Genomic DNA, 13,309 nt, shown 5'->3' with positions numbered 1-13,309 from the left:
TTGTAGTTTCACAGCAGCTGGAGAGCCAAAGGTTCCCTACCCCTGCCTTAGATAAAAGTGAATTCACATGCAGCCACTTTCAGCCATAAGGCCAGAGACAAACCTCACATATCCACCATAGATGTGTCTATTAGTGACTTATTTCACAGACCTTTAACAACTCCGCAGCAAACAAATGTCTCTTTTCGTCTGGGGTCAGAGCTGCTGTGATTTTCCCACTGACCTGCCTCTCCTTTTCCTACTTGTACAACTGGGGCTTAGCAAATTGCCGCCAATTATATGGCCTGTCCTTCCTTCTGCTGCTACACCTGTCAGATTCCCAGTCACAATTTGGCTACAATATGTTCCAAAGGAAGGTCATCCACCAAATTGGCCAAATGCCACTTCATGATCCAGGATGGCACCGACCTGTCAATGCACTTTCTAAAAACATTTTCTAAAAACGGGACATATCATGTACTTGTTGCGATCTTAGGGGAGTTGTAAATGAGTTCATTCACAGCATATCAAAGAGCAGGTGAGAAATCCAGAGCTGAGATCCTGAATTTGTGCCCCTTAACTTCACGCTAGGGTAATTACTGCTATTGGGGGTTCTGGAACAGGGGTACAGGACATGAGACTGGGGTACAGGATAATGATGCACAGATACTTCGCAGTACAGGATAAAGACAGGTGGATACTTGGGGGGTACAGGATAATGACAGGTGGATACTTGGGGGTACAGGATAATGACAGGTGGATACTTGGGGGTACAGGATAATGACAGGGCGGATACTTGGGGTACAGGACAATGACAGACTGATACTTGGGGTACAGGATAATGACAGGCTGACACTTGGGGTACAGGATAATGACAGGCTGACACTTGGGGTACAGGATAATGACAGGCTGATACTGGGGGTGCAGGATAATGACAGGCTGATACTTGGGGTACAGGATAATGACAGGCTGATACTTGGGGTACAGGATAATGACAGGTGGATACTTGGGGGTACAGGATAATGACAGGTGGATACTTGGGGGTACAGGATAATGACAGGTGGGTACTTGGGGTACAGGATAATGATAGGTGGATACTTGGGGGTACAGGATAATGACAGGCTGATACTCGGGGTACAGGATAATGACAGGCTGATACTTGGGGGTACAGGATAATGACAGGTGGATACTTGGGGGTACAGGATAATGACAGGTGGGTACTTTGGGGTACAGGATAATGACAGGTGGATACTTGGGGGTACAGGATAATGACAGGGCGGATATTTGGGGGTACAGAATAATGACAGGCTGATACTTGGGGGTACAGGATAATGACAGGGCGGATATTTGGGGGTACAGAATAATGACAGGCTGATACTTGGGGGTACAGGATAATGGCAGGCGGACACGCTGGGTACAGTATAATGATATTCTGACACTTGTGGGTACAGGATAATGACCCCCCAAGGCTGACACTTGGGGGGTGCATGACAATGACACGCTGACACCCCCGTTTCCTGATTTTGAATGCAGTCTGGTTATTACCATCACCCCACACATATTTATCTTACATCTATATAGTGGAAATAAGCAGCAGGCAGATCCCTCTGATGTCACTGATATATGTAACTATCAGGATTCCTCCCCCTTCTGAGGGTGAAGCAGCAGGGATGTCTCCTGGTCTATCCTGAGACTCTCTGTTACGAGACCCCATTAAGAGCTCAATGTGAAAAAGTGCAGAGCAAAAGTGACTTCCTAATGAAGGGTAATGAAGTTGTATTTCTCACACCCCAGAGGTTGGGGGTAAGGGGTCTGGACAGACAGCACTTAACACCTATTCCCTGGGAACTTCTCTCTGTGTCCAAGTCCCTTTTGTTTGTTTGGTGACTGGCAGAAATACAGTAGCTCATTTCAGGGACTGTTAACCCCCCCCCTCCCCCCCCCCCCTTCCTTCCCTATTAACTCATTCACAGCTGGTGGAGAATTTGGCCCTACAGTGTGTAACCTGTCTGTACTGTTTGCTTTGGATGGCTCTCACCATATTAATGCAGATGTTCAAGGGGCAAGGGAATATACCCCTAAAATATATATAGGAAAGCTGAACAGCCGCCAATTTAGCTATTGTAGAAGTTCTTCACCCAACTTTTCGTGACTCTTGAATAGAGAATCTGCCTAGGAATACAGGAAGGAAAATCCATGGTCGTGTGCAGGATAGACGCTGAGCTCACAATGGGATCTCCTACTTCAGAGGTCTCCCATGTCCATGCTTGGAGTTGTAGTTTTGCAAAAGTGGTAGAGCCTTAGATTGTACACCATAGTCTGTGGCTGTCATGACATGCTGGGAGTTGTAGTTTTACAATAGTTGGAGCTACAACCACACTGAGATTTTCAGTCCATGGCATTTCTTTTCATTGGTCACACATGAACATCCATTCATGCCATAAACCTAATATTGTCAACTATGGAATGCTCATTGATGTAGCAAACACCTGATCATGGCCACCGCCATTACCGACCTGGAATTACGCCATCACATACGCCATTATTTATTCTTTTGCAGCCGCTGTTATAATTGTCTTTCCTGCCCTTGGAATTGTTAATGAGAGTCCCACACCTCCAGCTCTTTACATTCCTGTGTGCGGCTCACACCCTCTCTCCGGCCAGAACACCCCTTGTCCTGCCTCCTTCAGTGTCGGGGAACCGGTTTTTCTTAGTGAGTCCTTTGTTCCCTACTGAGCTGGATTTGTGGCTGTAGGGCTACCTCTGATTTCCTCTTCTCACGCTTTCTGTATCCGTCCCAGGCATAAATATATCACCAAAGAAGTCATAGCGGTGACCATGAACTAGATAGACCGGTGTAATAATCATATAAGTAACCAGACGGTGACATCAGGATGCAAAACCTACACTTAATTGTAACCGAACACCATAGTATTTTGTTTCAACTTTTCCTTGAAAATCTGGGCAATAACTATTCCATCCAACCTAGAGCTTCCATTTAGGCTTTCCCAGACCCTCCCAGCAGATTAGGGAGTGCAGCTCTGGAGTATAATACAGATGTAACTCAGGATCAGTACAGGATAAGTAATGTAATGTATGTACACAGTGACTGTAGCAGCAGAATAGTGAGCGCAGCTCTGGAGTATATTTCAGGGTGTAACTCAGGATCAGTACAGGATAAGTAATGTAATGTATGTACACAGTGACTGTACCAGCAGAATAGTGAGTGCAGCTCTGGGGTATATTTCAGGGTGTAACTCAGGATCAGTACAGGATAAGTAATGTAATGTATGTACACAGTGACTGTACCAGCAGAATAGTGAGCGCAGCTCTGGAGTATAATACAGGATAAGTAATGTAATGTATGTACACAGTGACTGCACCAGCAGAATAGTGAGCGCAGCTCTGGAGTATAATACAGGATAAGTAATGTAATGTATGTACACAGTGACCGTACCAGCAGAATAGTGAGCGCAGCTCTGGAGTATAATACATGGTAAGTAATGTAATGTATGTACACAGTGACTGCACCAGCAGAATAGTGAGCGCAGCTCTGGAGTATAATACAGGATAAGTAATGTAATGTATGTACACAGTGACTGCACCAGCAGAATAGTGAGCGCAGCTCTGGAGTATAATACAGGATAAGTAATGTAATGTATGTACACAGTGACTGTACCAGCAGAATAGTGAGCGCAGCTCTGGAGTATAATACAGGATAAGTAATGTAATGTATGTACACAGTGACTGCACCAGCAGAATAGTGAGCGCAGCTCTGGAGTATAATACAGGATAAGTAATGTAATGTATGTACACAGTGACTGCACCAGCAGAATAGTGAGCGCAGCTCTGGAGTATAATACAGGATAAGTAATGTAATGTATGTACACAGTGACTGCACCAGCAGAATAGTGAGCGCAGCTCTGGAGTATAATACAGGATAAGTAATGTAATGTATGTACATAGTGGTTGTGCTAGCAGAATAATGAGTTCAGTTTTGGAGTATAATTCTATATGTAAACTGCTGATCATAGTAGTGAGCATACACTTACAATAACTCCTCTTCACTCTTATTGCCTTACTTGTCATTATCGATGAGGCCGCACCCCGGGGAGCTGAATGATACCTAATAATAATTTCTGCACTGACACTTCTTGTGCTTCTGTATAATTTAGATGTATCTAAGTCCCTAAATGATGTAATAATTCTCTAATGTTACAATCCTTTTCTGACATGAATTCTTGTAATATGCTCTTATATACTGTTCTATATCTTGGTAGCTGAATGTTGATGAGCTAGTGCAGGGGTAGGGAACCTTCGGCTCTCCAGCTGCTGTGAAACTACAACTCCCATCATGCTCCATTCACTTCCATGGGAGTTCTAAGAACAGCAGAGCCAGTATGCATGCTGGGAGTTGTAGTTTTGCAACAGCTGGAGAGCCGTACGTTCCCTACCCCTGAGCTAGTGTATCTAAATCTATGATGCATGATAGAATACAGATGAGCTGGTGTATCTAAGCCTCCTATGTGTATTACTATGTCACGTGACCTCATATATTTATCTAGCTGTGTGTGAGGTAGTGGACTCGCATCGGTCAGTTTGGTTCTCTTGCTTTGCCTGTCAGTCTGATGTTTGGTTTGTCTTTCTTTCCAGGTTTGTAACTGTAACAAGTACCTGCACATTTCCAAGGACAGGATGATGCAGCTCATGAAAATACGTGACTACCTGGAGGAGGTCAGAGAGAAGCAAGGTGAGGGCAAACTGATCACTGACCGGTTTGTAATCTATAGCCACATAGATCTGCATAGGAGCTGTAGACTCACAACGGTATAAGTTCAGACCCATGATCGGATTGTCTTAATATCATATATACACAGTGTTCTTGTTCTCCATTGATTAGGACAAACACTCAGATATTGCTTCAGGGTCTATGCAAAGCTGGGTATCTCTTTCCTACACTCCTTTTGACCCCTTACAGGATGCTGCTTGCAGACGTCTTATTACTAGGCACATTTGTAGAGTGCAGTGTCCTGGCAGGACATGAAAGGGTGCTGGCAGATTACACCTGTCCCCAGGTTTTTTTTTCCTGGCTCTGCTCTGTTTATTCAGTCTGCAAGTAAGTGTGAGAAAGCTGGGCGTTTGCCTGGCAGTGAAGGTGTGTCCTCAGTCTCTCCAGTTTCCCATCACCCCCCTCCTCCTGCGCCTCTCTCTTATTACCCTTGTCTTTTCTCACCAGCCAAGGTGAAAAGAGGCTATTTCCTTTAAGGAATCACTAGTGCTCAGCATGAAAGGCAGATAGATAAGGCTTGCAATAAAGCTCTTGGTTTGACCTTCGCTCCATCCTACTGGTTTATGGAGTTTGATGACCATAAAGCTCACAATACTGGTTTGGGAGGGTTGGAAGCAGTTATAGAAAGGCGACCACATTCCTATAAAATGTGCCCATCTTATCACTTCCAGAAGGTGCTAGATTACAAAAAATACAACTTGTGCGTCTAGTGCATCCACATTGCAAAAAACAAGCAACTTTGCAAATGATTCGGCACAGAAATCTTACAACATTTTGTGTCTACAGCTCCTGTCCATTACTATATGTCTCCATAGTTGCAGACTACATCAAATCTTGTCCTATCCTGCAATTTTGTATATTTTTTTTCAGTCCTGTTTGCAAAGTAGAATAACAAGTGACTGTAGGATCTGACTACTTTGGGATTGTCTGTAGTCTGATCCCATGGATACACAGAAACACTTCATAGGAACTGTAGTCCTAATAGAATAAGAGATCTGGTTTTGTATTTTACATAGGAGTTGTAAAATGTTTTAGTCCCAATAGTGTAACCATCTAGCAGTCTCATGTCAGTCTAATATATCTTCATCCCATTAGACCCTATTGTTCCCAAGTGATGAGTGGTGCTGGCCGTGTATCTCATAACCCCTTTGTCATAGCCTTCCCTTTAAAGTCAAATGGACATTCATTGGATTGAAGTGTCCATAAATATATCTTACATCTATCTGGGAAGATTTATTTATGGATGCCCCTTTATATGACCTTGTTTCTAGGCTTACAGGGTATATACTGCCAGACACTTTGCCACTTGTTATCACGTTCAGGCAGGATTGAAATTGCCAAAATGTTCACACTGGTTTTCTAAGGCCCCGTTCACACGGGGCAGTGGATGGCGTATTTTGGTCCTGATTTTGACTCGCGTCAGATTAGAACCAAAATGCGCCTGCCACAGCAGTGGCGACTACTCGCTCCAGAGTAGGCCCAAATGAATGCGCCTAGTCCGGAGGGTGCAGCCGTGAGGCGTAGTCTTCTATTGTGAGGGGGTGGATTTTGAGGAGGATTCAGCGCCATAATCCGCCCCCTCTTGCCCCATGTGTACGAGCCCTAAGAAATAAAAGAGACTCCTTTATGGTGCACATTGATTTGCTCCACTTTATCCATTTTCAGTTTAAGCTTCTCTTTTAGAAAACCTGGGGAAAGCTGGGGTGGGGACATCTCTGCTCATTGTACGCCAGTCCTTGTCCAACTTAGATATCACTGGCACATGGGACTCGCCACAGACTGCCGGAATTATTGAGAGGCTTCTTAATACTTTGGAGTCTTCTGCTGGCTGTGCGCACAATAGTAAGACTGGCATACGATCCAATGAATCCCCCCCCCCCCCTTCCCATTATCTTAGAAGCAGTGACCTAGAGAATCGTCCTTGTGGATTCATGAAACTTGGTTAATGTCACACCAGACTTTATCTATATGGCTGCACGGAGGGTAGAAACAGCACGGGGATTTACATACTTTGATAAGGTCTTTTTGAGGTCAGGTCTAAAAAACAGGCCAGTAACTACATTTCTCATTACCAGCTAAATAGGCAATTAATCTGCTCTAATTGGCACCCTGACAACTTGCCCTGAAGACCTACCTAGTGGGCAGGGAGGGGGGCAGATACATCAGGCTCCTCAGCATTGTATTAGGTAACTACATGGCTAAAAGTTCTATAATAAAAATATTTCTATATACTAGAGCAGGGGTAGGGAACCTTTGGCTCTCCAGCTGCTGTGAAACTACAACTCCCAGCATGCTCCATTCACTTCCATGGGAGTTCCCAGAACAGCAGAGCCAGTATGCATGCTGGGAGTTGTAGTTTCGCAACAGCTGGAGAGCCGTACGTTCCCTACCCCTGTACTAGAGGCTGCCGCAGCCCTAGAATCACATGGATGTAATAGAAGAGCCATTTTCATAGTCTTATTCTATTCACTGCCATTCCTTTCCAGATGTGGTGCTGATCAGAAGTCATTCAAGCTACCGGTGAACTGATCCCATAGCAACTCATAGGAACGCAAGGAGCAAAATTCCATGTAGATAAAGGTCCTAGATGGAGTTGAACCCAAGACCCAATCCAGCATTTCTTATGTCTTGTAGGGTCTACCCCCCTCAGTCCCACATCCTTCAGGGTCACTTGACCAGAGGTATTCCTTTTCCTCCCCCTGATGACATCCTCAATATGTTCTAAACTACAGAAACATCCAAAGCATTGAAAAGAAATTCTTCTGGGGGGTGGGGGGACAGGCCAAAACCCTCATTGAGCTTCCACTTTGATGTAACTTTTTTCCTGCAGTTTCCTTTGAAGTCCAGTGATGAAAGGGTGCAGGAGAGATCCGCTTGTCCTCAAACATCCTGCAGCTCCGCTCACTTGCCCATCACATCTCATTAGATTTTTTTCCAATTATTTCTTTCTTACTCTGCTTTGCGTTATAGTCGTAGGGGGTGCATGGATTAAAGTTGCATGATGGGGCTTTTCTCTACTTTCCTGCACCATATACCACTATTCACTTTTATCAGAATGCCTCGTGCACTCATTGTCATTCTCTTCGCCATCTCCTATTGATTCTGAGTTATATAATATTTTCTTCTCCGCTCATGTCTAAAGCTAAACTATCCTGGTTTCCGGGTTATTGTGGTAGCCCAAAGGGCATTGTGTTAAGAGACCTGTTGGTCAACATATATTAGGCATGAAGTTACAGCGCATCTGTTAGGTCACAAGTCTGGGTAGGGTAGAGGTAATTCCAACTGATTTTTTTGTTGTGAATTGAGAGAATTGCTATAAAAAACAATGTACCCCATTATTTTACAATGGTGGTCACCCACTGTGCATAGGAATAGGGTGGTCTTATGACTTGGATGCAGCTAATAGGGCCTGTTGCATTCAGCCCCATTGCATGCTGCCAAATCATCTGGCAGACCTCAATGCAAACTATTTACCACCCCCCTCCCCTACGGCACATGCAGTGACTAAACTGTGTATGAGCTATATACAGTGTATACAGAGAACACAGCATCCATCCTCTGCTTGGCTGTGGGCTGGGTTACGGGCAATTGCTCCTGGGCATTTCTGTCTGCAAGAGACCACCTGAACCAGCGGTATGAATAGTTCATGTTGCTATTTTATAATTGCTGGTATATTCTAATTCTTTTAGCAAATGGGGTTCACCCTATCCTAAGAATGAGGGGGCTGCAGCACTTGTGTGCAGCTTCATCTCACTGGATCTCTGCACAGCGGTGTGTCCGGACCCCTGATTGTACCAGGAACTGCAGCAAGCCCAATTCACTTATGTAGGGGTGGCTGCAATTCCTAAGACAGCTGGAGGCTGCTGTACTGGAAAAAAAAAACAGTGAACTGGCTGCAGTGCTTAAGTCCCTTTATTCTCTAAATTAGTGGGGACCCCAGAGGTCGGACCACCCCTGATCATAAAGTAATGACATTGACTAGCCATGTATCATTACTTTATTAAATGGAAATACCCCTTTAAAGTTTTGCACGTGTTAGACTGTCATCCCCCTTGTAGCTCTTGTTGCCTGCGGGCTGCTAAAACCTCTGAACCCCTATAGCTACCCCATTAACTATGTCTTTCATTTCCTAAAATAGACACATAGTTGACCCCCCCCCCCCCCCATCCCATGTGTCTGGAAATCAACATTTCCCCATGTGACCGGTTCTTCATCCTCTGAGGAAATCTATGAAATCCTCCGAATTTCTTACAATGTGTCTTTTATTGTATCCCCCCCACCTCCCCCAGAAAAACAGGAAAAAAAAAAGTGCCCTGCTATCTTGTCTGGGTGACGTCGCCACCAAGCTTGCAGAGCCCCATCCTTCTACTAAGATGCCTTGGAGGAGAGGGGAGGGGGAGGGAAGAAAAGCTGAAATACCAGGCATTCCTTGAAGTGTGCAAAAGGTCAGGACACAATGGGCAGCCCCGAACAATGCCTCATATTTTCTACACTTGGCTCCTGTCCCAAAGTTTTTGTTACTAATGGAAAAGTGAAGGAGGGGAGGACGAGCGACTGTATCACTTATTTTACAGCTTAAGTGATAACTAAGAATCTCCAGATACATTGACTCCAGTCCCACATGTGGAACGTGGTCCAGCTTTTTCCATTGTTGTCTATGGAAGGGTCTAATATATGAATAAGAAAAAGGGTTCTTAATTTCTCATGGATTAAAAATTCATAATACAAGCAAACAAAGATCCACAATTATGTGACAAATAAAACTTAACATTTAATAATCATCTAAAATATATTTAACCCCAATAATTGGATGGTATAAAAATCGGAAAACAATTGGAACGCTCCTTGCCGTTACTAGGAACGGGTAATTATTTTCCCATTTTTATACCATCCATTCTTAAATGGTAAGTTTTGTCTTATAATTGTTCTATGGAATCGCCCAGTTATAATTTCAGATGATGATAGAATGAATACATTGGATGGATGTTGTCTTATTAGATTTTACTAAACTATTTATAAGGTCAAATTGGGTATATTGGGTCAAATTTCCTTTTATCACAGAAGTAAAGCTGTTCCTGCTGTCCCTATACACATGCATTCTTGGCTCCGCTTGCATACACATGCATTCTTGGCTCCGCTTGCATACACATGCATTCTTGGCTTCGCTTGCATACACATGCATTCTTGGCTCCGCTTGCATACACATGCATTCTTGGCTTCGCTTGCATACACATGCATTCTTGGCTCCGCTTGCATACACATGCATTCTTGGCTTCGCTTGCATACACATGCATTCTTGGCTTCGCTTGCATACACATGCATTCTTGGCTTCGCTTGCATACACATGCATTCTTGGCTCCGCTTGCATACACATGCATTCTTGGCTCCGCTTGCATACACATGCATTCTTGGCTTCGCTTGCATACACATGCATTCTTGGCTCCGCTTGCATACACATGCATTCTTGGCTCCGCTTGCATACACATGCATTCTTGGCTCCGCTTGCATACACATGCATTCTTGGCTCCGCTTGCATACACATGCATTCTTGGCTTCGCTTGCATACACATGCATTCTTGGCTCCGCTTGCATACACATGCATTCTTGGCTTCGCTTGCATACACATGCATTCTTGGCTTCGCTTGCATACACATGCATTCTTGGCTCCGCTTGCATACACATGCATTCTTGGCATTTGCACTGCCAGGCTCGTGCCTCTAGCTTGAATACTAAGAATCACTCATGTCAAAATTGCAAAGTCCCTGCATTTTACCAGTGGAGAAATTTGTGACATCTCCTTCTACGTTAGTGCTGAAATCAGAGGCTTCTGCCATCGATCATCTGATGTGTATGACCAGCTTTTTTTTTTTTTTTTTTCAATCCACCTCAGTTGAAGGTTTGTTACAAAATTATCCAATCTAAAGGTGCATTCTCCCAGGGGAGCAGCCACTTGCAGCCAAACCTATGCCCCTTGTGCTGGCCAATGAGCGCGCAAGAATAATGGAGCGCTCATACGTGACCACATGTGGCTGCTACACTGCGAGCATACACTCAGTGGCATAACTACCGGGGTAGCGGGCCCCACAAACACTATTATTACACTCAGAGATCTTTTCAGACCCCTGAGTATAATGATCAGAGGCCCGGGAGAGGTAAGGGAACATAAAAAAACAGTGTTACTTAACTCTTCGCGCTCCAGACAGGCTTTGGCCTAGTTGTGTGACATATCTGACGCCACATGACCCGGGTCATGTGACATCCCAACATCATTGAAGATGACCGGCAACACCGAGGACTGCAGCGGAGCCGGGGATAAGTAAGTGCCAGTGTTTTTTATGTTTGTATCCTCCCCTCGGTCTCCGATTATTATACTCTGGGAACTGAACAGACCCCAGAGTATAACAATTGTTCATGGGTGTCCACCGTGGGGCATAATACTGTGTACTGAGGCTACTATGGGGCATAATACTGTGTGCAGGGGCCACTTTGGGGCATAATACTGTGCAGGGGCCACTGTGGGACATAATACTGTGTGCAGGGGCCACTATGGGGCATAATAGAGAGCGCAGGAATGCGGGGGAGGGGTCGGTTGAGGTCTTCGGCGTCCACAGGGCCCCACCATTCCTAGTTACGCCACTGCATACACCCTAGTGCTCAGAGAGCTTCAGCTTTAGGATAGTGCTCTTACTTTCCCTAATTGCAACAAAGCCTCAGGAGAGAGATTTTTGCTCAAAGATAATTGTTGCATTGGGCTTTGCACAGTCATCCATGTCAAGTCTGATCACATTCTGCGTCCCATGCATTTTTACAACCCTGTTCACATGCAACAGAAATTTTCTAGGTGCATTTATGGTTTTCGGCCAGAAAAATAAGTAGCATTCTGCTTTTTGTGGATAATGCCACCAAATCCTTACACGGACCTGCTACCCCCTGCAACAGGGTCAGCCTCATATTTCACCTACTGAAATACACATCAGATTTTTTTTTACCCCATGTGAACAGAACCTTAGATTTTTTAGGTCTGTGCAGGTTTTCAACCTCTGCTTGTGAACATGAACATTTCCATTCCCTAACAGCAAACAGGAATAAAATACAAAGGATATTAGAATAGTTGCAGCTTTTTCATTTCTACATAACCTGGAAGAACTGAGGGTGAATTTTCACTGCTGCATGCACTCTTTTCGAGATTGTGGGTGCCATATTTGCATGGCGCCTTCACCTCCGTCCAATAAAAACACTGTGCGGCAGGAATAACCCCCCCCCCCCTAGTTTCAGCGCGTGTCTCTTCTCTGCTACTAATAGAGCCGGATGTATAACTAGTCCCATGTGGGGAACAAGGGCCTAATAACTCAGACATGTCCTCAGCAGACCTGGAGCGCATCCTATCAGTGTCTAGAATAGGGCATATCCCCCTAGGCTAATATGCTGTACAGGGACCATGGAAAAAGAAGTGGTCAAGCAAGTAAAAGCTATAATAGCTGCCATATTTCTCATCACTCAGCTTTCCCAAGAACAGACAGAAGCATCTGAATAGAACAAGACTGAAGGCCTCATATTTTAGGAAAAAAAGGCTCTCTCAATAACTTTTACAAAGACCCATTTTTATGTTATCCACAGATCCTCCACATGCCAGCAAGCCAGAGTCATTATTCTGCAGCGAGAATTTTCAATGGATGGAAGAAATGGGCATCTCCCCAGAATCTCTCCTCCTGACTAGTGGTGCCCAAATCCAGCTGGACGCGGTGCCCCCAGGACTCTTAAACAAGGTGCTCCTGTTCTTCTGCTGCAGTCAATGCGGCAAAATCTTCTGGGAAGGGTCACACTTCGGACGTGTGGTCTCACAGTTCAAGGAAGTCCTGCAAGACAACGGGGAATGCATTTACCAGTCTGCCAGTTCGGGTCTGTGAAAGGGGCTACTAGGAGGACTGGGATCATATCAGGTGTTTCTTTCAGTTCTGCTATGAACAGCATGCTTCTGAACAAGCAAGGGTTAATGGTTCTTACAATCCAACTATCACGGGTGATCTGGCGGCAGTAGGAAGGGGATCAGATTCCTCCTACAACATAATATTATTTGGCTTTTGGGGGGCAATAGAGGTGCATTTGACAATGGAGAACACGATGTTGCCCTTGTTAACCAATCAGATGTCTCCTATTAATTTCTGAGCTACTCTAGTTAAAATCTGATTGGTTGGCATGGCTAGTTACTCAGTTTTAGCCAACCTAGGTTCTGTAAATGTCGGCCATTTTGCCTAGTTTTTATTTTATTTTTTATTTTCCTGTTTTAATGACTGTTTTAGTGTTATGTAATATCACATTGATGGTTTTGTATGTAAATAAAATAATAATGCTAAATAAATATTGTATTCCTTAAAGACCTAGACGGAAGATAAAGTTTGTATCCAGGATGGGACGGGAGGTTTGGCGCTGGATTGTATTTAGAGGACGCTCATAGAAACCAGTCTGAACCCACTCCGGCAACAAGACTGACAGCTTTGATACGTTGTTGCATCTTAAGGGGGGAAGGTCACCTTTCAATGA

General features: G+C 44.5%; 1 protein-coding gene across 2 annotated transcripts in view; it reads left to right on the top strand.

The window, feature by feature from the left end:
• Nucleotides 1-13,059, top strand: part of EXD3 (exonuclease 3'-5' domain containing 3) — a 162,091-nt gene extending 149,032 nt beyond the window's left edge. For both annotated transcript variants that reach the window (XM_075259987.1, XM_075259986.1), the window contains 2 exons: nt 4,633-4,729; nt 12,386-13,059. In XM_075259987.1, coding sequence (XP_075116088.1) covers nt 4,633-4,729; nt 12,386-12,675 — 387 coding nt within the window. In that variant the 3' untranslated portion in view covers nt 12,676-13,059. The remainder of the gene's footprint in view (nt 1-4,632; nt 4,730-12,385) is intronic.
• The last annotated feature ends 250 nt before the right edge of the window (nt 13,060-13,309 follow it).

The sequence above is a fragment of the Leptodactylus fuscus genome, chromosome 11 (genome assembly GCF_031893055.1).
Source record: "Leptodactylus fuscus isolate aLepFus1 chromosome 11, aLepFus1.hap2, whole genome shotgun sequence".
NCBI classification, from domain to species: domain Eukaryota; kingdom Metazoa; phylum Chordata; class Amphibia; order Anura; family Leptodactylidae; genus Leptodactylus; species Leptodactylus fuscus.
Note: the sequence above shows the minus strand (reverse complement) of the source record. Positions and strands in the feature narration are given on the sequence as shown.